This window comes from Corella eumyota, chromosome 4, assembly GCF_963082875.1.
Source record: "Corella eumyota chromosome 4, kaCorEumy4.1, whole genome shotgun sequence".
Taxonomy (NCBI): Eukaryota; Metazoa; Chordata; class Ascidiacea; order Phlebobranchia; family Corellidae; genus Corella; species Corella eumyota.
Window position 1 is genome coordinate 10,071,558 of NC_137493.1, and position 26,223 is coordinate 10,097,780.

Genomic DNA, 26,223 nt, shown 5'->3' on the forward strand with positions numbered 1-26,223 from the left:
CGCATTCGACTTTCCCACATCGAAGATAAAGATATATACAAAAAAAATCTTTAAAAAAGTCAACAAATGTTGAGGAACTTGTACACAAGTTTCTTTAGGTCAAATGTCAGGTGCCGCTTACATCATTAAATGAGAAAATGTTTTTGGTATCAAAAATTTTACAAGACAACAATTTTTACAAATAAAATACATTTTGCTTTTAGTTTACAGTCCGTCACAACTGCTAAATTTCACAGTTAACTGCAAACTTAGCGGGAAACTCTGTCTTGTTTACAAGACGTATACGTGATTTAAGTCGTGCGTCAATTTCCGGACCGCTAACAGACGACTTTTTTCAAAAATTACACAGACAATCGACAAGTATATAATGATTGTCTAGACTACGCTAACGTAACTGCGGGACATATCTATCCAGCTAAACTATCTGACTATAAGTAGACGTTTCGTTAACCTTTACTAGCAAATCTTAAGTAGATGCCAGTGTGCAGGCAATCTAACAACAATAGTCTGATATTTATTTTAGTATGTTAATCTTCTCTAAACTATTTAGATTTATTAATTAAAGTTATGAACTATTAGGCGATCAAGAAGTTAAAAGTCACTGACAGCGGCAGGATTGGGTTTAAATATATCCACCTGTCTACCCTATTAAAAACCAACTGTTTTAACTTCAACTAGTCTGAGATTGTTGTGTGGTATTAAAATAAAAGAAAACTCTTTAATTGTGGAAGATTCAATCATGATTTTTTTAAAACAATTACTTTTGTTTTACTTCTTTGTTTATCAGGTTAAAACAATAAAAGGTAATTTTTGTTAGAATTAGTTTTATAAATGTGTAAAAATTTAAAAAGTATGTTTAAAAGATTTAATGTTATTTAAAATTATATTAAATAATTTGTGTGTTGTTTAGTTTCTCTCGACATTTTGGTGGTTTCCGTTGCAACTGAATCTAATGATGGGTTTAAAAGATTTAAAGCATCAGTTGAATATTTTGACCTGCCTCTTTTGGTTAGTACAGTTTATGTATTACAGATATTTATTAAATACTTAAACTATTGTACTATTGTTTGGTTAAAAAAATTCAAACAATTTGAAGTTTTTTAAATAGGATTTTGATTTAAGGTTTTAAGTAACATTGACCTTTGTTTTTGAAAATAGTAAATAAATTGGTAATTAATTCTTTAATATATTAAGGTACTTGGTATGAATCAAACATGGAGAGGAGGTGATTTGGTTACAGGAACTGGTGGAGCTCAAAAAATTAATCTTCTTAAACAAGGATTAGCCAGTTACAAGGATAGAGAAAATTTAATTGTGTTTTTTACTGATAGGTTGGTACAGCTTTTTCATTTTTGTTACTATAATTATCAAATAACCTTTTTTTAATATGCCTTCGCCTAATGGTTTTTTAAGAATATATATAATGTAGATTACTGTCATAATATTAAAATTCATTTTACTGCATAGATATTTTAATCAAAAATGATTTGCTTATAAATGCAAAACAATGAAAAGTTTTCTAATAATTTCTTTTTCTCTTTATCTTATTCACGGGGAGGTTTTTTATTTCCAAAAAAAATTGTTTGAAATTTTGATAAAATGTCAGTTTGATTTTTTGTATTCAGAAAAATGTCGGGTAGTAAACTTCTTAAAATTATTTTTTTAACATTTTATATTATTTAGTTATGATGTTATTTTTACTGGGGGAAAGGAAGAGATTATTCAAAAATTTAAATCTTTCAACGCGAACTTAATATTTTCTGCCGAAACAACTATTTGGCCTGATGCATCTTTAAAGGTAACGAAGACAAATTAATATTAACAATTATGACAGCGGTATATATATCCTGATTCTTTAACTTTAATATTTTTCTTGTTTATATTTTATTTAAATATTTATATTATTTACTAGTAATTTAATGTATAAATGACACATTAATTTTAAAATATGGAAGTCCAAACTTAATATTTTTTATTGCACCCTATTTTAATATATATTATCTAAATGTTATCTAAGGACCAATATCCCAAAGTTAAAGAAGGAAAGCGTTTTTTGTGTTCTGGTGGTATTATCGGTTATATAAAAGAATTCTGGTCAGCTATTAACAGTTGGAATGTCAATGATGACGATGATGATCAATTGTTTTATACAAAAATATACCTTAATTCTGAGTCACGAGTAAGAACTTTTATACTAATTTTTATGAAAACTTTTATATGTTAAGGTTTTTTTTTTTTTAATTTTTAAAAAAATCTCTTGTTCATTTAAAACGAACTCTAAAGTTGTTTTTTTTATAGAAATTATTGAATGCAACTTTGGATCACAAAAGCCAACTGGTGCAGAATATTAACTTTGCAAAAAGTAAGTTATTTATTGATAATAAATTAACTTTAAGTCATTTTTTGCAAGGACCATTACTTGCAATAATGGTAGCTGCTCTAATACAAATTATGCTGTTGGTAAATTTCAGAAATTAATTTTTGCGGTGAAGTATGTTTTTTTCAGACCTGTAATTTTCTTACAAAATGTATATACATTTTTTAAAGATGAATTGGAAATGTTTGAAAAAGAAGATGTTACAAGAATTCGAAATACAAAATACAACACCATCCCTGTTGCTATTCATGGAAATGGTCCAACAAAGGTAAATGTAGTTTTAAAGGAAAATTAAAGCCTTATCTTTTAATAGGACATGTTATATGTTAATATAATAAAACTTTATTTCGGACATTTATTGAAATATTTGGGTTTAAAATTTAAACGAAATATTTAAAATTTTTTTGTTTACTTATTGTTGTATATTTATTTATTGTTGTATATTTAAACGCAAAATGAATTATTAAATTAAACTAATAATAAGCCAAAGTTTTAGCATTTCATTGTCTAAATGTATATACTTATAATTACTAGATACATCTTAACCATTATGGAAATTATATACCTGTTGGGTGGCATAGTAATCATGGTTGTAGAAAATGTGACAAAGATTTATTCAACCTTGACAAAATTGCAGAACATGATTTTCCTACCGTACAAATTTCAATATTTGTTGAAGAATCTGTTCCCTTTTTTATGGAGTTTTTAGAGAAAATTGAAGCTATTGTGTATCCAAAATCAAAAATTACTTTATTTGTTCATAACAATGTATGTTTGTTTTGCAAGTATAAAGTTGTATTTACTTACTTTTCAATATATTTTTAAATTAATTACAGTAATAATAGTAACACTTTTGTTAAATAGGATGCCCATGCAGAAAGATTACTTTCCCAATTTTTACTACATCACCGGAACAAGTACGTGAAAGTTCATGTTATTCCTCCACATGAATATGTTGATGAAGCAACTGCCAGGAAAATGGCTGGGTAAAAACTAAAAAAGACTACTTTTCAATATTTGTCTTTATATTACTAACACCTTTTTGTTTTTATTAGCTTTAATTTATTGTCATACAAAAAATAATGCATCTTCAGATATTTAGTGTTATTTGGACTTTAAGTTTCTATTTTAAACTACATTACAGGGACATCTGTGTTTTAGAGAATTGTGATTATCAATTCAGCATTGATGGAAATGTTCAAGTCTCTAACACCCAAATTTTAAAGCATCTTATCAGCAAAAATAAACAGGTTGACTAATATTTATTTTTATAGGTTTAAATAGATAAAATATTTAATAATTTAAGAAAAACTAAATTTGTGAAAAAAAAATAAGAAAAAAAAAGTATTTTACTTACATACGTACATACATGCTAAAATTATTGTTAGAAAATTAAAATTTTTATAAAGGTTGGTTTAATTTAAACCATAAAAAATTTAATATTACTTTAACCAAATTGTTGGTCACAGTTTTTGTTGTTTAACTTGACACTTCTTGTTGTATAAAGGTTGTGGCACCAGTAGTTAAACGAGATGGCAAGTTGTGGAGTAATTTTTGGGGAGCTTTAAATTTGGATGGTTTTTATGCAAGATCGGATGACTATCTTAGTATTGTAAATGGCGAAAAACGGTATGTTCTTTATTAAGTATTCTTTTGTTTTTTTTTCATATATTTAAATTTTATATGTTATCTGTAAATTTTATATGTTATATTTAAAATTGATATGTTATCTGTAGGGGAATATGGAATATGCCTTTCATAAACCAGATATATTTGGTAAAAGGTGAAACTGTAAAATTTTTACATAACAAAATACCTCAGCCATTTTTAAATAACGAGTTAGACCCAGACATGGCATTTTGCAATTATTTACGATATCATGTAAGTTATGTTTTTGTTACTGTTTTTTTTTTTATATATATATGCATATACAATAATATCTAACGGTTTTGCTGTATTTTTAGCAACCAAAATGTATTGGCATGAAAACTTTTTTTAATAGGAAATATTTAATATATTACTGTTTTATCCTTTTTAAAGTTAATTTTCTGTGATTCTAACATTTGATCAATTTTAAATCATTGAAAACTAGGGAATTTTTATGTATGTTACAAATGAACAAACTTTTGGGCGATTGTTGATGACCGAAAATGTGCACACCAACAAACTGCATCCTGATTTATGGCAAATTCAAGAAAACAAATTGGTAAGATTTTAAATTACTTTTGTTATAAATTGCTTTTTGAGAAGTAAGTTTAAAGCCTTTTTACGAATATCTTATTATCTTGGGTGAACTAAAAAAAAGTGCCTGTATTTGACTTTAACTGATAAAATAAGGTAATATTACTTTCTTATTTTTGTATTTATTTCATTTTTTATTTATTTTTTTAGGATTGGGAGGAAAAATATATTCATTCAGGTTTTTGGAATAATACATTAGAAGGTGTCCCAGTTGAGAATCCCTGTCCTGATGCTTACATGTTTCCACTATTTACAGAAAAAATGTGCAATGATATTGTTGAAATTGTTGAAGACTTTGGAGAGTGGTCTAATGGAAAAAATGAGGTAATTTTGGTTTAAAGTAAATAATAACATAGCACAGTTTAAAAATTTTTTTTTACAAATTTAATTTATTTAAATTTTTTTTTTGTATATTTTCCTCGGTGTGGAATAGTCGAATGTCAACTTAAACATAAAGTAACATTAGTAACTCCACCCAGTCTCGAGTTGCCTGTGTCAGTTTTGGATATTATAGATTATAATTGCCTGATAATTATACTGCTAATTAAATGCTGGCTTAGCAGGAGTTCATACCGTTTACAGCGCCTTACTTAAGGGTGCAACAGCATGAGATCAGTGGGGATTGAACCCAGGACTTCATGTGTGGTGCAGCAAGTGTTGTTACCACTACACCACGGTGCCGGTTCTGTTTTAAGAAAAATTTGTAATTTAAGAAAGAATTTTTTACATCTTCCTTTTTTATCCCTAAAAAACACATGGTATTTATGAAACTTTTTGTAGGATACTAGGCTAGCAGGTGGTTACGAAAATGTTCCTACAGTTGATATTCACATGAATCAAGTTGGATACGAAAACGAATGGCTTCATATGCTTTCAACATATGTTAATCTTGTTGTTCAAAAAGTTTATCCTGGTTATTATAGTAAAGCAATTTCACATATGATGTTTGTTGTAAGATACAAACCCAGTGAGCAATCATTTTTAAGACCACACCATGACTCATCAACTTGGACCATGAACGTAGCACTTAATTCACCAGATGAATATGAAGTAAAAATAAAATGCCATGCCAAATTAATTTAAGTTTTAGTATTTGTTTCGAGTAATTTAATTTTTATTTATTTACTAAATGTACTTTTGTTTAGGGTGGGGGATGTCGGTTTTTACGTTATGATTGTAGTGTTACCTCGATACCAAAAGGTTATGCTATGATACACCCAGGAAGACTGACCCATTACCACGAGGGATTACAAACTACAAAAGGAACTAGATACATTGCAGTTTCGTTTGTTGACCCTTAAGAAAAAGTATTTGTTTTACGCTTGCATGCAACTGCTTTTTATAATTATTTCATGAAATTAACACAGATTTTTGTAACCATTTTTTTGTTTGCACTTTTTATTAAAATTTTTCATATATACCATTTCAATTAGTTTTACTGAAATGTAAGTTGTTTAGATGGTAGTAAAAATGTATTGTCTTATGCGGCATCTGGATTATTTTAATTAAACCGATAAAGTACTTTAAGGAGTCTAAATAAGGGTACAGGTAAAATACATTTTAAAGTGTTAATTTGCATTATCTAACTTTAACTACAATATTTTATGATGTATATGTTAGGTTTTTAGGTTATTTTACAAAAAAATTAAATTCGGGCAATATGAAATTGCATAATTAATTTTCAAAACTTTTAATAACAAAATGTTCGTTGTTTCTATCTAATCATTCTCATTTTCTAGTGACTTACATTTACCCAAGAAAAACATTTTTTTCTGGATAGTAATAATATTATCAACAAAAATAATATATACACATAGCTTAATTTAAAATACATTCATAATCAGGGATAAATAGTTAGATATGTTATAATATAAAAAAAACACAAATCGACTTCTGCAAAATGAATATAAACACACAAGTCACTATTGAAGTTTGCTTGCAAACGGTAAATTAGCTAATAGACCAAGTGAAAAAGATTAGATAATTAATAAAACCGTTAATTAAAATGAATTTCTGTAGTGTGTCGTGTTGCAGTAAATTTAGGTCTAAAAGATCCCAATTTCGAGATCACTTAAACCGTTTTTTGTCTGCCGTTTTTAAATAGCTTAGTTATAGTAAATGCCTTCAAATTAAGTTAAAACTGTACATCTAAAATAATTTAATTAAACATATGTGAACAATAAAAGACAACTGTATAATCAAAGTTAAATAATTTTACAGTTTTAATTTAAAAAAGTTTAACCGATATTGCTAGTAGGAACTTGAGACTCTGGTCGTGAATGTTTTTCTGCAATATTAAAAACATTAATTATTAACAAAAAAATTAACTTTATTGTAAGTAACGATTAATATTAGGCCAATTAAACTAACCATATTAAAAACGTTGTGTTTTTTGATTGTTGGTTTAAAACTTAATTTTATTGTAATAAAAGAAGAAATAATTGCTTATATAAAAGCACTGCAAAAATTTAAATAAAGATCGCAGTGTTGCGCTTGTACTAAGTGTATATTTTAAACTCTACAAACTTGTTAAATGAGTTTCTCCAGATGAAATTGTTTTTCCTGTTCTCAATTCAATGTCACTCTCTTCTCTTATGTGGAAACAGGCCATCACTTTCACACCAAGCTGAGTGGCCTTTAATTTAGCCCATAATATATCCAAAACATCAGAATACAGAAACGGATTAGTTGCACTATTTATAGGGAGAAGAATAATGGCAGATACTGCATATGCCTGGGAGGATAACTCCTTACCTTTAAAATAGTATTAGAAGTCAAAAACCAAAGTTTAAAACAAAGTTCATACAAAGAAAAAAACATACCACTGACGCTTATAAACGCCATTGTACAAATGGGAAACCAGCAGAGAAAATTTGTCAGCACAATCCTTGTTACTTTAGTTTGAAGATCACTTGATAATTTTTTGTGACGACCTGCCTTTTTTGCTCTTTTAACCGAGAGACTAAAATAATATATTAAACAGCTAGATTAGGTAATATACAAAGGTGGGCTCCAAACCGTTAACCCGCTAACCGTTGATTAACAAAGTTAACTTTTGCGTCAAAATTTGCGTCAGAAAAAAACTTTAAAAAATATTATCGGACCTTTTAACATTCGTTAAATTGTGCTTTCGTTAATATAAGTTTGATATCCCAATTTTTTAAATCTACGTTTAATAAATGTTGGGAATTACCTTTTATATCTTATAAATAAATATCTAACTATTTTTGGTGCATAATCATTTTGTAGAATAAATTAAAATTAGGCACCACAAACAAAATTATTTTTTTATGTGTATAACACTTTATGGCACTTTTTGATAGATAGATCATATGTTCGAATCTTTTAACGTTCCTGTTTTCATTAACACCACCATCTAACATTTGGAACGGGTATAAGTTATTTATCACTTTTATTGATAATCATTTAATTTATGTTCTATTGATTTATATTGTTTTTTAAGATGGAACCTGTTTTTGCTGAACAAGTTAAAAGAGCTCCGTCTGGTGGGGGTCAGGGTCAAGGTAAAGTGGGAAAGGGAAGGCAATGGAGTTAAGAGAAGGAAAGAGAAAGGGGTAAGCTGGGTGGGGTAAGAGGGAAGGACAGGCGGGAAGTGGTAAGGGGAAAAGTTTATCTGAACTGCGATTTGATGCGAAAGGATTGTTTAATTTAAATGTTAACGTTAACGGTTATCGATAACTTTAGTTACATTCTATTTAATTTTATTAATTAAAGTTAACGAAGTTAATGTATTGTGTAACGAAACACTATTAAACGAAGTTACTTTTTCGGTTAATTGTGCCCACCTATGGTTATATATTATTTAAAAAAAAAATCAGAAAAATAAAGCTTAATAAGGTGGACTTACTTGTATATGATCAAGTATGCGGTAAACATATACATAAAGGCAACGAAGTTAATGATGACAATAAACAGCGAGTAACCCCAAGATCGATCTGTAATGGGATTTGGAAAAATTCGTGGAAGACAAACTCCATCAGCGGAATAATACCCGAAGAAGAGTTCAGGAACATAGTCTGGATTCAACCGCGCAAATGTGTCAAAAAGTCCATTCCAAGTCAATACACTAAAAGGGATATATAAGTTAAATTTATAAACATGGTCTATCAACAATTATATAAAATAATTGTTTATATTTTACCTTTCTGGTAGACCCGTCGATATTTCTGTTCTGCTGCTACTGTTCTCAGACAAAAAATTTATAGCAAAATCTTCTACTTCAACTCGGCTAGCTGTGGTTAGGTAACGATTATTTCTGTACCTAGGCAGATATAAGATATATTATTAGATAATATATTTAGATTTCCATATTTTATTAAACATCAAACATAACGTTGTAGTAGTTTAAACACTTGGTTTCACTTCATTAGAACCTGGGTTACTCTATATATAAGCCTTGAAGCCATCCTTCCCACATCGGAGACAAGTATTTATAAAAAAAATGTAGTCTGGTAGAAATAACTTAGTGATTAAAAAAATAAGCAGGAAACTAATTTTACCAAACGCCAGAAAGAAAGTAATCAATTTGCGAAGACGACAACGGAACTAGAGCTAGTATAAGGGCCACAATCCATGATAAAGATATAAACAGATTAAATAACCATGTCCTAATATTGTGCTGTAATGGTCTAAAATAATACAATATATATTTAAAACACTTAGAAAATCGAATAAACGATAACATTTTGTGTTAAAGTTTTTAAAATGTTGGAGAAATGGGAAATGAAAATAAATTTACACTGTTCACCTGGTTATAATAAGAAGACGATGTGTCGTCATTATTGCCAAAATAAATACAGAAGCTTCCACGCACGTGACCACAAGACAACCCAGTCCTATACAAGACGTACTAGCTCGCCATTGTATGTCTTGATTGCAATAAATATTCTCCAATTTACTGTTTACACTGGCAATGCTTAAAAGATAAATCTACAAAACGACATATTTTTAAATACATTTAATTTGTTAAAAGTATGATTATTACGCTTAAATAAACTAATTACGTACCCCTAGTAAAAGATCAGCAACTGCCAAATTAACTACCAAGATACGATTTACAAGCGCCACTTTTGACATCGTATCGTATTGCTTGTATAGAAACATTGCGTTGTCTGCTAACACTGCTATGTTTCCAAATATAGCCAAGATTGCTACAAAAAGGAAGGTGTATTCAAGTTAAACTTTTTTTGTGAATGTTAAATTAAGTGAACATTTACAAAAAAATTCGATAGCGCTACGTTTTTTTAGGTTTTTCAATTTACGTTTAAACCATCAAAGTAGTAACATAATTATAGGTATATCTGTAACTTTTTAATTTGGACTGTTTTAAAATCAGTATTACCTTAACGTAGTAACATTTGGGGTTAGGGTAGTCAATTCAATTAAATTAAACATAAATATTGTTCACAAAATTATAAGGCCGCTTGGTTTATTTAGTAATTACACAGACATTTTTCTTAAAAACTTTTTTTTAATTAAACTATTGATTTTTAAGATATCAAACGTTTAAATTTGCAAAATCACAAAAAGTTGAGTTTTGGACTATTTCGAAACGTGATGTGTGACGTTACAATCGTATAAAATACTTAAGACGTCGCCATTGTAAAAAAGCTAATTTTGTCCGATCTAAGCCGTTTGTTGAAGTTTTTAAATATTTTTTGCAGTTAAGAAACGTGGCATAAAAAGCAATACATTCCTGTATTAACTATGATTTATCCTAAGTTTTAAGTACTTTTAAAGGTATTTAAAAACTTGTAACAAGACAAGACTGTGTTTTTAAATTTGACTGTCCGCCTGCCAGGAACGGTAGGTGTAAGTTTACAAGGATCAAGTAATTTCTAAAAAAGGGCCGTAAAAGACGAGAAGAAGTTCGCAAGGACTGGGAAGTACAAGTGAATTTTTAACTTTATCTAAATAGGTTAAAGGCACTCTAAAATATGTATTTACCCATGATCCAAACAAATACTTGTAAAACGTAGGAGTTAATTAGAAATCTGTCGGAAGAAAAGGGACTAACTGCACAATCTTGACATTCGTCTTCGCCACCTTCACAGTCTTGTACTCCATTGCAAACCTTACATTAAAACAAAATATTTTAAACTATATCGTACCCATTTTTAACAAATTCTTTTGCACCCATTTTTAACAAAATAAAACAAACTGAATTCTGCAATATGTATAAATATACCAAAAACTAACTCTGTAACTAGGTATATAAAAGGGATCTCCTCCAGAACAATAAAAGTTAACCTCAGGTGGGCAATCTCTTTCATCACTGCCATCATAGCAATCGGTTATTGCATTGCATTGTGCTTGTAATGGAATATGAATGGGTAGGCTATTTATCCCCATGTCAGCACAATAAAACCTAAGAACGTTGGTAAAAAAAATTGTTAGCAATCCAATATAATTTAAAAGTGTCTAGTGGTGTAATATACCGCTGGTGGCATCGGTTTACCAGCTAAAAGGTTCCTGTTTGAGCTGCACCAATGTCAGATTATTCGCCCTTGCATCGGTCGTTTATGATAGCTTAAAATATATCACATCAACTTATTCAACCCAAAGAAAAAATTTATTAAATTTTATAAGCTGGTTGCAGTAATGTTCAACCTGTCAGTACAATTCCATTCGTCTTGGGATAATTGCGGCATGGTATTGTAACATGTCGGAAAACCGTCGCAAATCTCCTTACCAATTATGGCTGAGCGAGAGTTAGGACATCTTAAAACAATATAAAGGTCAATTTTAATTTAAAAAATATTTTAAATAAACAAAAGATAATGAAAATAAAAACTATTTAAAGCAAATCGGGAAATGAGTAATTCTTTAATATCAAATTTTAGTCGCTCTGCAACTAAATTGTAATGTGAGATGCACGCGGGTTTATTTAATCTTATTATTTTTCTAAAATCAAAATCGTTCAGATTGTTAATTTAAATGAATCCCGTCTAATATTAAACTTTTAATGTTAATTTCAAAACGTGGTGTCATTTTAAACGATTATAATGTAACAATAAAAGTATGAAAGTGTAAGGCTGTGTTATAGTTCAGGTAAAGAATCCCTTTGATATAAAGTTACACTTTTGAAATGGTCAAATAATAATGACAAAGTTTATCCAAACTAGAAAGCGTAACCTAAGTTTAAGGATAGTCAAACCGCATCGAAAATAACTTTTCAGACAAAATGAATTAATCTTTTGGCATTTTTTCATATTTAATGACAAAGTTTATCCAAACTAGAAAGCGTAACCTAAGTTTAAGGATAGTCAAACCGCATCGAAAATAACTTTTCAGACAAAATGAATTAATCTTTTGGCATTTTGGCATTTAACAAAAAGACAGGCAGTTTTTGTAATCGTTATAAATTAATTACTAATTTCCGTCCATTTTTTTGACGTTAGATTAAATTTTTAAATTAAGTTTGAAAAATTTAAACGTTTCAAACAATAAAAATTTAAAGTTTGCTTTATAATAAAAAATGATTTGGTTTCAAATATACTTTTTGGTATTTATTTAAACATTCAACCTGGCGTGGTTAATAATAAATAAAATGCGAATATTGTTTTTTGAGGAATAACTGTCATGTTTTTAAAAAAAATTTTTATCAACTGTTATCTTGTAACAAATTAAATATTAAAAATTGATGTAATAAATGTATATCAAAACTGAAAGGCTTATTACTTACATAAAACCAAATAGTCCTTCCACTAAACCACAATAGGCGGGCAAATCATCTCCACATATAGTAGCATTACATTCATCGTCTAAATCCTGGCATTCTGGTATTTTGTTACAGGCAATAGCATAACGTGGATTTGCAAAATCATAAACTAAAAAGTTATTAAAAGTATTGTAGTTTGTACGTTAAACAAATTATTTCAAAAATGCTAATTACCAGAAGAAAATTGTTTAATTTATTTGCTTGTATAAATTAGCAATAAAGGATATTTATTCTAGTTCTGTAAAATCCTATATGATGTAAGGTTATTGCAAAACCTACCCTGTGTAAAAGGATTTTCCTGAAACTCTATACATTCATAAAGTAAAGTGCAATTTGCCTCGTCCGATCCATCATCACAATCTATTTAAGTACAATAAAAACAGCATTACTAGTGTCGGGCTATACTCCAATATCAACCCTTCTAAAGATTCAAGCATGGGAATAGATATGGTTAATAATGCTACTTTAATTTAATCAACAGCGCTTTAATTAGGTTAACACGATACGTATCTTGGTAAAACCTTAATTTTGACACCAAGCTTCGAAGTTTGAATTATCGTTTAACCCTTCTCCAACCCAATTTATAGTGTAGACTTTTTTTAAATAATCACGTTAACGTTATTTATGCATAATATTGTTTCTTTTTTATAAAAGAAGAAAAAAAACTTGGTAATTACTGTTGCAACGTTCAAATGAGTTAATATATGAACTTCCATCCGCGCAACCAAATATCTGTGTAGGATCAATTCTGCAATTTTGTTCATCCTCTTGCATCGGACAATCGAACACTCTATTACATACAGATGACGTGTTAATGCATATGCTGGGAGATTTGTCGTCAAGCTTTCGACACATAATCTGACCAACACCACACTCACAAGATTGACCAACTGTGGAAAAACATAAATTGACAACAATGCTATTGCAAAAACTTCACTAAAATATTTGCATGTACAAAGAAACCCTAGTAAACTTGCATTGGCATATCTGTTCACATAAAGGTGGTTTCAGCAATTGGTCAGTTTGGGGACACAGGCATTCATCTGTTAAATCGCTACAGTGAAAAACTCCGTCGCAGGTTTGCCTCTGTGGTACGACAAGCTCTTCGTTTAAACATCGAAAACAGCGAGCATTTGAAAACACTGCAATATAAAAAAAAATTTACAGATTTAATTTAAACAACTAGCATTATTGATCAGCTTTCTAAATGAATATTAACTTATGACTCACCAAAACATAAACTTACGACTCGCCGTCAAAACTTTAAAGGTAAATAATACAAATTTTATATATTAACCAGTCGCCGACACTGTTCCTCCATTCCTGGGATCAACCGAATCACATAAACATTCATCTGTTCCGTCGTCACAATCTGTTGTTCCGTCGCATGTGTGCACCTCTGGTAGCAAGCAATATGACGTAACGGAAGTCTTGGTCACAGCACATTGATATCCTGGAACGCCTAAGCTAAGAACGAACGAAAATACTTCCTACAGTTGATATTCACATGAATCAAGTTGGATACGAAAACGAATGGCTTCATATGCTTTCAACAAATGGCTTCATATGCTTTCAACATCAACATTATAGTAAAGCAATTTCACATATGATGTTTGTTGTAAGATACAAACCCAGTGAGCAATCATTTTTAAGACCACACCATGACTCATCAACTTGGACCATGAACGTAGCACTTAATTCACCAGATGAATATGAAGTAAAAATAAAATGCCATACCAAATTAATTTAAGTTTTAGTATTTGTTTCGAGTAATTTTATTTTTATTTATTCACTAAATGTACTTTTGTTTAGGGTGGGGGATGTCGGTTTTTACGTTATGATTGTAGTGTTACCTCGATACCAAAAGGTTATGCTATGATACACCCAGGAAGACTAACCCATTACCACGAGGGATTACAAACTACAAAAGGAACTAGATACATTGCAGTTTCGTTTGTTGACCCTTAAGAAAAAGTATTTGTTTTACGCTTGCATGCAACTGCTTTTTATAATTATTTCATGAAATTAACACAGATTTTTGTAACTATTTTTTTGTTTGCACTTTTTATTAAAATTTTTCATATATACTATTTCAATTAGTTTTACTGAAATGTAAGTTGTTTAGATGGTAGTAAAAATGTATTGTCTTATGCGGCATCTGAGTTATTTTAATTAAACCGATAAAGTACTTTAAGGAGTCTAAATAAGGGTACAGGTAAAATACATTTTAAAGTGTTAATTTGCATTATCTAACTTTAACTACAATATTTTATGATGTATATGTTAGGTTTTTAGGTTATTTTACAAAAAAATTAAATTCGGGCAATATGAAATTGCATAATTAATTTTCGAAACTTTTAATAACAAAATGTTCGTTGTGTTACGTACTTTTCGTTTAGATACTGCCGTACCTATTCGACAACTCATAAACTAGTACAGAGTTCAGTATATAACATTTATTTACAAAATATAGACTAGCAACGACCAAACACAACCGTTCAGCAGATTCTTCAAAACGTCACCCTCTTCAATGTAACACAACATATTTAACGAAGTAATTTGCGCTAAAACTTAACACGCCTTATCAGAAGGTGTCAAGACAGATAAATATTTTACTAGACAAGTACAACAAAGATTGGGACAACTGGGATGTTTACGCCGTTTGTTACAGTTGTTTCTATCTAATCATTCTCATTTTCTAGTGACTTACATTTACCCAAGAAAAACATTTTTTTCTGAATAGTCATAATATTATCAACAAAAATAATACATACACATAGCTTAATTTAAAATAAATTCATAATCAGGGATAAATAGTTAGATAGTTATAATATAAGAATACACAAATTGACTTCTGCAAACTGGATATAAACACACAAGTCACTATTGAAGTTTGCTTGCAAACGGTAAATTAGCTAATAGACCAAGTGAAAAAGATTAGATAATTAATAAAACCGTTAATTAAAATGAATTTCTGTAGTGTGTCGTGTTGCAGTAAATTTAGGTCTAAAAGATCCCAATTTCGAGATCACTTAAACCGTTTTTTGTCTGCCGTTTTCAAATAGCTTAGTTATAGTAAATGCCTTCAAATTAAGTTAAAACTGTACATCTAAAATAATTTAATTAAACATATGTGAACAATAAAAGACAACTGTATAATCAAAGTTAAATAATTTTACAGTTTTAATTTAAAAAAGTTTAACCGATATTGCTAGTAGGAACTTGAGACTCTGGTCGTGAATGTTTTTCTGCAATATTAAAAACATTAATTATTAACAAAAAAATTAACTTTATTGTAAGTAACGATTAATATTAGGCCAATTAAACTAACCATATTAAAAACGTTGTGTTTTTTGATTGTTGGTTTAAAACTTAATTTTATTGTAATAAAAGAAGAAATAATTGCTTATATAAAAGCACTGCAAAAATTTAAATAAAGATCGCAGTGTTGCGCTTGTATTAAGTGTATATTTTAAACTCTACAAACTTGTTAAATGAGTTTCTCCAGATGAAATTGTTTTTCCTGTTCTCAATTCAATGTCACTCTCTTCTCTTATGTGGAAACAGGCCATCACTTTCGCACCAAGCTGAGTGGCCTTTAATTTAGCCCATAATATATCCAAAACATCAGAATACAGAAACGGATTAGTTGCACTATTTATAGGGAGAAGAATAATGGCAGATACTGCATATGCCTGGGAGGATAACTCCTTACCTTTAAAATAGTATTAGAAGTCAAAAACCAAAGTTTAAAACAAAGTTCATACAAAGAAAAAAACATACCACTGACGCTTATAAACGCCATTGTACAAATGGGAAACCAGCAGAGAAAATTTGTCAGCACAATCCTTGTTACTTTAGTTTGAAGATCACTTGATAATTTTTTGTGACGACCTGCCTTTTTTGCTCTTTTAACCGAGAGACTAAAATAATATATTAAACAGCTAGATTAGGTAATATACAAAGGTGGGCTCCAAACCGTTAACCCGCTAACCGTTGATTAACAAAGTTAACTTTTGCGTCAAAATTTGCGTCAGAAAAAAACTTTAAAAAATATTATCGGACCTTTTAACATTCGTTCAATTGTGCTTTCGTTAATATAAGTTTGATATCTCAATTTTTTAAATCTACGTTTAATAAATGTTGGGAATTACCTTTTATATCTTATAAATAAATATCTAACTATTTTTGGTGCATAATCATTTTGTAGAATAAATTAAAATTAGGCACCACAAACAAAATTATTTTTTTATGTGTATAACACTTTATGGCACTTTTTGATAGATAGATCATATGTTCGTATCTTTTAACGTTCCTGTTTTCATTAACACCACCATCTAACATTTGGAACGGGTATAAGTTATTTATCACTTTTATTGTTAATCATTTAATTTATGTTCTATTGATTTATATTGTTTTTTAAGATGGAACCTGTTTTTGCTGAACAAGTTAAAAGAGCTCCGTCTGGTGGGGGTCAGGGTCAAGGTAAAGTGGGAAAGGGAAGGCAATGGAGTTAAGAGAAGGAAAGAGAAAGGGGTAAGCTGGGTGGGGTAAGAGGGAAGGACAGGCGGGAAGTGGTAAGGGGAAAAGTTTATCTGAACTGCGATTTGATGCGAAAGGATTGTTTAATTTAAATGTTAACGTTAACGGTTATCGATAACTTTAGTTACATTCCATTTAATTTTATTAATTAAAGTTAACGAAGTTAATGTATTGTGTAACGAAACACTATTAAACGAAGTTACTTTTTCGGTTAATTGTGCCCACCTATGGTTATATATTACTTAAAAAAAAAATCAGAAAAATAAAGCTTAATAAGGTGGACTTACTTGTATATGATCAAGTATGCGGTAAACATATACATAAAGGCAACGAAGTTAATGATGATAATAAACAGCGAGTAACCCCAAGATCGATCTGTAATGGGATTTGGAAAAATTCGTGGAAGACAAACTCCATCAGCGGAATAATACCCGAAGAAGAGTTCAGGAACATAGTCTGGATTCAACCGCGCAAATGTGTCAAAAAGTCCATTCCAAGTCAATACACTAAAAGGGATATATAAGTTAAATTTATAAACATGGTCTATCAACAATTATATAAAATAATTGTTTATATTTTACCTTTCTGGTAGACCCGTCGATATTTCTGTTCTGCTGCTACTGTTCTCAGACAAAAAATTTATAGCAAAATCTTCTACTTCAACTCGGCTAGCTGTGGTTAGGTAACGATTATTTCTGTACCTAGGCAGATATAAGATATATTATTAGATAATATATTTAGATTTCCATATTTTATTAAACATCAAACATAACGTTGTAGTAGTTTAAACACTTGGTTTCACTTCATTAGAACCTGGGTTACTCTATGTATAAGCCTTGAAGCCATCCTTCCCACATCGGAGACAAGTATTTATAAAAAAAATGTAGTCTGGTAGAAATAACTTAGTGATTAAAAAAATAAGCAGGAAACTAATTTTACCAAACGCCAGAAAGAAAGTAATCAATTTGCGAAGACGACAACGGAACTAGAGCTAGTATAAGGGCCACAATCCATGATAAAGATATAAACAGATTAAATAACCATGTCCTAATATTGTGCTGTAATGGTCTAAAATAATACAATATATATTTAAAACACTTAGAAAATCGAATAAACGATAACATTTTGTGTTAAAGTTTTTAAAATGTTGGAGAAATGGGAAATGAAAATAAATTTACACTGTTCACCTGGTTATAATAAGAAGACGATGTGTCGTCATTATTGCCAAAATAAATACAGAAGCTTCCACGCACGTGACCACAAGACAACCCAGTCCTATACAAGACGTACTAGCTCGCCATTGTATGTCTTGATTGCAATAAATATTCTCCAATTTACTGTTTACACTGGCAATGCTTAAAAGATAAATCTACAAAACGACATATTTTTAAATACATTTAATTTGTTAAAAGTATGATTATTACGCTTAAATAAACTAATTACGTACCCCTAGTAAAAGATCAGCAACTGCCAAATTAACTACCAAGATACGATTTACAAGCGCCACTTTTGACATCGTATCGTATTGCTTGTATAGAAACATTGCGTTGTCTGCTAACACTGCTATGTTTCCAAATATAGCCAAGATTGCTACAAAAAGGAAGGTGTATTCAAGTTAAACTTTTTTTGTGAATGTTAAATTAAGTGAACATTTACAAAAAAATTCGATAGCGCTACGTTTTTTTAGGTTTTTCAATTTACGTTTAAACCATCAAAGTAGTAACATAATTATAGGTATATCTGTAACTTTTTAATTTGGACTGTTTTAAAATCAGTATTACCTTAACGTAGTAACATTTGGGGTTAGGGTAGTCAATTCAATTAAATTAAACATAAATATTGTTCACAAAATTATAAGGCCGCTTGGTTTATTTAGTAATTACACAGACATTTTTCTTAAAAACTTTTTTTTAATTAAACTATTGATTTTTAAGATATCAAACGTTTAAATTTGCAAAATCACAAAAAGTTGAGTTTTGGACTATTTCGAAACGTGATGTGTGACGTTACAATCGTATAAAATACTTAAGACGTCGCCATTGTAAAAAAGCTAATTTTGCCCGATCTAAGCCGTTTGTTGAAGTTTTTAAATATTTTTTGCAGATAAGAAACGTGGCATAAAAAGCAATACATTCTTGTATTAACTATGATTTATGCTAAGTTTTAAGTACTTTTAAAGGTATTTAAAAACTTGTAACAAAACAAGACTGTGTTTTTAAATTTGACTGTCCGCCTGCCAGGAACGGTAGGTGTAAGTTTACAAAGATCAAGTAATTCCTAAAAAAGGGCCGTAAAAGACGAGAAGTTCGCAAGGACTGGGAAGTACAAGTGAATTTTTAAATTTATTTAAATAGGTTAAAGGCACTCTAAAATATGTATTTACCCATGATCCAAACAAATACTTGTAAAACGTAGGAGTTAATTAGAAATCTGTCGGAAGAAAAGGGACTAACTGCACAATCTTGACATTCGTCTTCGCCACCTTCACAGTCTTGTACTCCATTGCAAACCTTACATTAAAACAAAATATTTTAAACTATATCGCACCCATTTTTAACAAATTCTATCGCACCAATTTTTAACAAAATAAAACAAACTGAATTCTACAATATGTAAAAATATACCAAAAACTAACTCTGTAACTAGGTATATAAAAGGGATCTCCTCCAGAACAATAAAAGTTAACCTCAGGTGGGCAATCTCTTTCATCACTGCCATCATAGCAATCGGTTATTGCATTGCATTGTGCTTGTAATGGAATATGAATGGGTAGGCTATTTATCCCCATGTCAGCACAATAAAACCTAAGAACGTTGGTAAAAAAAATTGTTAGCAATCCAATATAATTTAAAAGTGTCTAGTGGTGTAATATACCGCTGGTGGCATCGGTTTACCAGCTAAAAGGTTCCTGTTTGAGCTGCACCAATGTCAGATTATTCGCCCTTGCATCGGTCGTTTATGATAGCTTAAAATATATCACATCAACTTATTCAACCCAAAGAAAAAATTTATTAAATTTTATAAGCTGGTTGCAGTAATGTTCAACCTGTCAGTACAATTCCATTCGTCTTGGGATAATTGCGGCATGGTATTATAACATGTCGGAAAACCGTCGCAAATCTCCTTACCAATTATGGCTGAACGAGAGTTGGGACATCTTAAAACAATATAAAGGTCAATTTTAATTTAAAAAATATTTTAAATAAACAAAAGATAATGGAAATAAAAACTATTTAAAGCAAATCGGGAAATGAGTAATTCTTTAATATCAAATTTTAGTCGCTCTGCAACTAAATTGTAATGTGAGATGCACGCAGGTTTATTTAATCTTATTATTTTTCTAAAATCAAAATCGTTCAGATTGTTAATTTAAATGAATCCCGTCCAATATTAAACTTTTAATTTTAATTTCAAAACGTGGTGTCATTTTAAACGATTATAATGTAACAATAAAAGTATGAAAGTGTAAGGTGTTATAGTTCCGGTAAAGAATCCCTTTGATATAAAGTTACACTTTTGAAATGGTCAAATAATAATGACAAAGTTTATCCAAACTAGAAAGCGTAACCTAAGTTTAAGGATAGTCAAACCGCATCGAAAATAACTTTTCAGACAAAATGAATTAATCTTTTGGCATTTTTTCATATTTAATGACAAAGTTTATCCAAACTAGAAAGCGTAACCTAAGTTTAAGGATATTCAAACCGCATCGAAAATAACTTTTCAGACTAAATGAATTAATCTTTTGGCATTTTGGCATATTTAATGACAAAGTTTATCCAAACTAGAAAGCGTAACCTAAGTTTAAGGATAGTCAAACCGCATCGAAAATAACTTTTCAGACAAAATGAATTAATCTTTTGGCATTTTGGCATTTAACAAAAAGACAGGCAGTTTTTGTAATCATTATAAATTAATTACTAATTTCCGTCCATATTTTTGACGTTAGATTAAATTTTTAAATTAAGTTTGAAAAATTTAAACGTTTCAAACAATAAAAATTTAAAATTTGCTTTATAATAAAAAATGATTTGGTTTCAAATAAACTTTTTGGTATTTATTTAAACATTCAACCTGGCGTGGTTAATAATAAATAAAATGCGAATATTGTTTTTTGAGGAATAACTGTCATGTTTTTAAAATTTTTTTTTATCAACTGTTATCTTGTAACAAATTAAATATTAAAAATTGATGTAATAAATGTATATCAAAACTGAAAGGCTTATTACTTACATAAAACCAAATAGTCCTTCCACTAAACCACAATAGGCGGGCAAATCATCTCCACATATAGTAGCATTACATTCATCGTCTAAATCCTGGCATTCTGGTATTTTGTTACAGGCAATAGCATAACGTGGATTTGCAAAATCATAAACTAAAAAGTTATTAAAAGTATTGTAGTTTGTACGTTAAACAAATTATTTCAAAAATGCTAATTACCAGAAGAAAATTGTTTAATTTATTTGCTTGTATAAATTAGCAATAAAGGATATTTATTCTAGTTCTGTAAAATCCTATATGATGTAAGGTTATTGCAAAACCTACCCCGTGTAAAAGGATTTTCCTGAAAATCTATACATTCATAAAGTAAAGTGCAATTTGCCTCGTCCGATCCATCATCACAATCTATTTCGTCTAAGCACAATAAAAACAGCATTACTAGTGTCGGGCTATACTCCAATATCAACCCTTCTAAAGATTCAAGCATGGGAATAGATATGGTTAATAATGCTACTTTAATTTAATCAACGGCGCTTTAATTAGGTTAACAAGATACGTATCTTGGTAAAACCTTAATTTTGACACCAAGCTTCGAAGTTTGAATTATCGTTTAACCCTTCTCCAACCCAATTTATAGGGTAGACTTTTTTAAATAATCACGTTAACGTTATTTATGCATAATATTGTTTCTTTTTTATAAAAGAAGAAAAAAAACTTAGTAATTACTGTTGCAACGTTCAAATGAGTTAATATATGAACTTCCATCCGCGCAAACAAATATCTGTGTAGGATCAATTCTGCAATTTTGTTCATCCTCTTGCATCGGACAATCGAACACTCTATTACATACAGATGACGTGTTAATGCATATGCTGGGAAATTCGTCGTCAAGCTTTCGACACATAATCTGACCAACACCACACTCACAAGATTGACCAACTGTGAAAAAACATAAATTGACAACAATGCTATTGCAAAAACTTCACTAAAATATTTGCATGTACAAAGAAACCCTAGTTAACTTGCATTGGCATATCTGTTCACATAAAGGTGGTTTCAGCAATTGGTCAGTTTGGGGACACAGGCATTCATCTGTTAAATCGCTACAGTGAAAAACTCCGTCGCAGGTTTGCCTCTGTGGTACGACAAGCTCTTCGTTTAAACATCGAAAACAGCGAGCATTTGAAAACACTGCAATATAAAAAAAAAATTTACAGATTTAATTTAAACAACTAGCATTATTGATCAGCTTTCTAAATAAATATTAACTTATGACTCACCAAAACATAAACTTACGACTCGCCGTCAAAACTTTAAAGGTAAATAATACAAATTTTATATATTAACCAGTCGCCGACACTGTTCCTCCATTCCTGGGATCAACCGAATCACATAAACATTCATCTGTTCCGTCGTCACAATCTGTTGTTCCGTCGCATGTGTGCACCTCTGGTAGCAAACAATATGACGTAACGGAAGTCTTGGTCACAGCACATTGATATCCTGGAACGCCTAAGCTAAGAACGAACGAAAATACTTCAAATAAAGTTTTTAAACATTTTTATTTTAAATCAAGCAAAAAATGTTCTCATTAAATTTAAAATGAGTTAATTTTTTACCCATAGGGAGTTTCGTCAGAGTTGTCAGGACAATCTTGAACATTATCACAAAACTGAACACGCAAGCGACAAATTGGTAAGCCAAAAAAAGGGTTCACACAGTGAAATGTATTGTTACAATCACATTCGTCAGTACCTAAAATTAGTTGAAAAGTTAACCTTTTTCTCAAGGTTCACACTTGACCCAGCATGTATGTATATTTGTAGAACTGAAAAACATGTGACTTAAACTAAGATTTTCTTAATTTCTTTATTTGTTTCATATCTATACGATGCTACACATTTAAAATTCAGATTTGCGAAAAGTAATATAGATCACAATATACCAAAAAAGCAATCCAATTCATCGTCACAAATGTACTCTTCAGGAATATAACATTCTCTTCTTTGTCCTCGATTTAGGCGGCAAATTGAACCAGATGCGTTGGCATGAATGGTTTCATTAAAAAGAACCTCATCGCTTCCATCACTGATTAAAAAAATATATATACGCACACTTTAAAACTACTAATCAAACCACTTTTTAGAATGCTATATTTACCAAGCGTAGCCAAGCAGTTAAATGGTGTTATCTAATTTTTATCTTTTAAACAAAATCAGCAAACCTGCAGTCATTTATTCCATCACAAAATTGACCTCTATCGGTACACTCTAAAGTCGTACTACATCTATATGGATTTACTATACCGCATGAACTGTTTGTACTGTTGTCTAAAGTGAAAAGTTAAACATTTTTGGCTTACTTTGACAATAATTCTTAATTTTTATTTAGTTTATCTTACTTGTGATGTTTTGTGAGAAACCTAACGTAATAGATCCCGCGATACTCAACAACCAAATACAAGTTTTTAAAAATGACATTTTATTGATATATACATTTATTTCTCAAATTTATTATAAAAAACTAAACTTAAAAGATAACAACAAACACCCTGTTGGTTTATATACCTTATTTACGAATTAAACAAAAAATTAAAAAAAGGTTAAGTGATTAGTATCATGTTTTGCGGTTGTGCACATTGAGAAGTGTCACGTTTCTTTCCTTTTTTTACCAACAACAACACTGTTTTCAAGGAATTTAAAACTTTTTTTGTGATTTTTTTATTTTGTAAAGAGTTTCCGTTTGCAATTATGGAAAAATTTCCGAGTAACTTTTTTCTTTGCAGTTTATGCAGGCGTTGCCGTTGAAAATCTGTAATATTCCAGTCACAGGCTATTTTTAATTTTCTATAGTAATTTACCCAATAACCACAAACATGCGCCTTATTTTTAATCTTAACGATATACAAATTAGACTTACAAGAGTTCCAGTAGGCTCCAGTTGCAGGTTCCTCAACAGTGGGCGTGGCAACAACCTTGTTTTTAAATTAATTTAACTTTATAAATAAAATTTTAGCTCTTTGCCTAAAATGTGCGGCATGTTTAAATGCAAAAATAGCAAAATTAAGCTATAAAAGTTGTTATATTTTGCGCTAAACAACTTAATATATGGGTGATTACATTTAGGCTCATTACAAATATTCAATATTGTTGATAATTCGACTAAAACATTACGTTTAATACGAATAGTGTTGACCATATAGACTACAGCTAAGTTTTACATTTTTTTTATTTTTTAAACCACACGATTAAACGTTATTACTTTAAAAATTTTATGTTACAAAAACAAATGCGTAAAATTTAAAATATAATACACAATTTTAACAACATTTTATTTTAATCTGCGCATTATTTAAACCATTTTGTAAGCGTGTGAGTAACTAGCCATGTTAAATCCTCTACATTTGGGTTGTTTCTTTTACATCAAAACTCCATCCAACAGCCGCTGATTTGTCTTTTGTTAAAATTAACCTTCCTCGTTGGATAGTTATACACTCGTTCGAGGAATTTGACAACACTCTTTTTCCGTTGGACCTCGTATCTCTTTCCCATCGAAACACTCGATCGTCGTCACCTAAATCCCCACGTGGTTCTGCCTTTTCTCTTAAGCGAAGAACATATCGCCGTCTCAATTTAAAACGCTTGCCTGGCCACCATTTCGTTTTCCAGCTCAGACATCGGAATTTGTTTTCTATTTTAGTATGTGGAATTCCAAAAACATAATCAAATTGACTGTTCATCCATACTCTCCATATTTGCGGAGGGTCGTCTCCAACCACCCGAACCTGTTTGTTATAGCTTTTAAAATATTTGTTCGATGAATCAAGTTTAATTGAAGTTTCCCAAGATTCCCAGGTTTCAAGCAGGGCAGATTTTGTCGATAGTTTTTCTCTTTCTTTGTATTTGTTATGTGAGCAGCAACATTTTAGCCCACACAACAATCTTTCCATTTTAGGGTTTAATTGTACAAAAACGCTAACCTGTAAACAGTTAATCATGCGTATAGTATGTGCACCGAGCGAAATTAAACAAATATAATAAAAATATTTTATTTTGAACACATTTTTTAATAAAAACAACTTTTTAATAATATTACATTTTATTAATATTCATAGCGTTGTATAAAAAATTATTTACGAAGTTATTTATATAAAGTTGCGGCAAACCATTATACAGACAATGAGCGTTTTCTGAATTTTTGCGTTACCAGTCAGCGTTTTAACAATAACTTTTATTTGTTAAAATTTACCGCAATTGTGTTGCTTTTCACCATTACCACAATGTTTAATAAAAAGTATATTAAAATGTTAGCATACCGTTATTTCACAAAACGATCCAATAAGGGTTTGCGCAACTTTTTGGTTATCTTAAGTTAGTTTGTACGGCGTTGGCTTTGGTCAAACATTTACCAATTTTTTAACAGTATTTAAAATTTTAATTAAAATAAATTAATAAGTATTTTACAAACTATTGTAGGCCTTGGCTAAACTAACTCATGTACTTTATGTGACCAAAGATAATTAGAGTTCAAGGCTTATATAATGAGGGCAAATTTACAAAAATTGTTTTACCCAGGTAGCAAAATGTCTTAAAGTATATTAAACAACATACAACTTATTAAGACATCATGCACCGATACATATATATTTTAAGTTTTATTTTTCTATACAGATATAAAAATATTTCTTTACACCAAATAAACATTTCTTACTGCAAACTAAACTTTTCTAAATAACAGCTTATCTGAAATTCTCCATTTTAAATCAAATGAAACTTTACTAGCAACAAATTCTAGTCATTAGTGGGTTAACAAAGGCGTAAAGAGTTGTGCTAACCCATTAAAAAGAAAACTTGCTATACGCATTTTAATTTATTGCACTACAGGCACTGTCGTTTGAACAAAGGGTTGCTGAGTATTTTATTATGGTGATACACGTTCTTATTATGTGCCTTTAACTATAAGTTGTTTTAGTCTACTACGTAAAATATCGTACACATTCAAGGATACAATAATTATAGGTCACGATCTGTTTGTATCGATAAAGTAAGTTTTAAATCCACATCGTTTAAATTAAAAATAATTTGATTGATGGAATAAC

General features: G+C 29.9%; 4 protein-coding genes across 4 annotated transcripts; 2 read left to right on the forward strand and 2 right to left on the reverse strand.

Annotated features, from left to right (window-relative positions):
- The first annotated feature begins 554 nt into the window (after positions 1–554).
- Positions 555–6,041, forward strand: LOC145749309 (procollagen-lysine,2-oxoglutarate 5-dioxygenase 1-like). The gene is made up of 16 exons (XM_082565037.1): positions 555–803; positions 911–1,008; positions 1,195–1,331; positions 1,684–1,798; positions 2,018–2,179; positions 2,299–2,362; positions 2,548–2,645; positions 2,912–3,145; positions 3,242–3,363; positions 3,522–3,627; positions 3,885–4,006; positions 4,114–4,258; positions 4,470–4,583; positions 4,769–4,942; positions 5,399–5,668; positions 5,764–6,041. The coding sequence occupies exons 1-16, from the start codon at positions 740–742 to the stop codon at positions 5,917–5,919; spliced, it is 2,181 nt and encodes a 726-aa protein (XP_082421163.1). The 5' UTR covers positions 555–739; the 3' UTR covers positions 5,920–6,041.
- An 814-nt stretch (positions 6,042–6,855) lies between these two features.
- LOC145750797 (uncharacterized) lies at positions 6,856–13,944 on the reverse strand. Its single transcript, XM_082566873.1, has 17 exons — positions 13,937–13,944; positions 13,657–13,826; positions 13,339–13,501; positions 13,037–13,251; positions 12,639–12,719; positions 12,324–12,468; positions 11,249–11,359; positions 10,838–11,006; positions 10,586–10,712; positions 9,647–9,789; positions 9,387–9,568; positions 9,139–9,267; positions 8,781–8,900; positions 8,487–8,705; positions 7,441–7,580; positions 7,145–7,372; positions 6,856–6,905 (listed from the first exon to the last, which is right to left on the reverse strand). Exons 1-17 carry the CDS (start codon positions 13,942–13,944, stop codon positions 6,856–6,858), a joined length of 2,400 nt encoding a protein of 799 aa, XP_082422999.1.
- A 15-nt stretch (positions 13,945–13,959) lies between these two features.
- On the forward strand, positions 13,960–14,327 carry LOC145750798 (multifunctional procollagen lysine hydroxylase and glycosyltransferase LH3-like). Its single transcript, XM_082566874.1, has 2 exons — positions 13,960–14,076; positions 14,172–14,327. The coding sequence occupies exons 1-2, from the start codon at positions 13,966–13,968 to the stop codon at positions 14,325–14,327; spliced, it is 267 nt and encodes an 88-aa protein (XP_082423000.1). The 5' UTR covers positions 13,960–13,965.
- A 683-nt stretch (positions 14,328–15,010) lies between these two features.
- LOC145750799 (uncharacterized) lies at positions 15,011–23,618 on the reverse strand. Its single transcript, XM_082566876.1, has 20 exons — positions 23,527–23,618; positions 23,350–23,455; positions 23,071–23,213; positions 22,745–22,880; positions 22,473–22,642; positions 22,152–22,316; positions 21,852–22,064; positions 21,450–21,539; positions 21,135–21,279; positions 19,948–20,058; positions 19,537–19,705; positions 19,285–19,411; positions 18,349–18,491; positions 18,089–18,270; positions 17,841–17,969; positions 17,483–17,602; positions 17,189–17,407; positions 16,143–16,282; positions 15,847–16,074; positions 15,011–15,607 (listed from the first exon to the last, which is right to left on the reverse strand). Exons 1-20 carry the CDS (start codon positions 23,603–23,605, stop codon positions 15,558–15,560), a joined length of 2,865 nt encoding a protein of 954 aa, XP_082423002.1. The 5' UTR covers positions 23,606–23,618; the 3' UTR covers positions 15,011–15,557.
- Between the last annotated feature and the right edge of the window lie 2,605 nt (positions 23,619–26,223).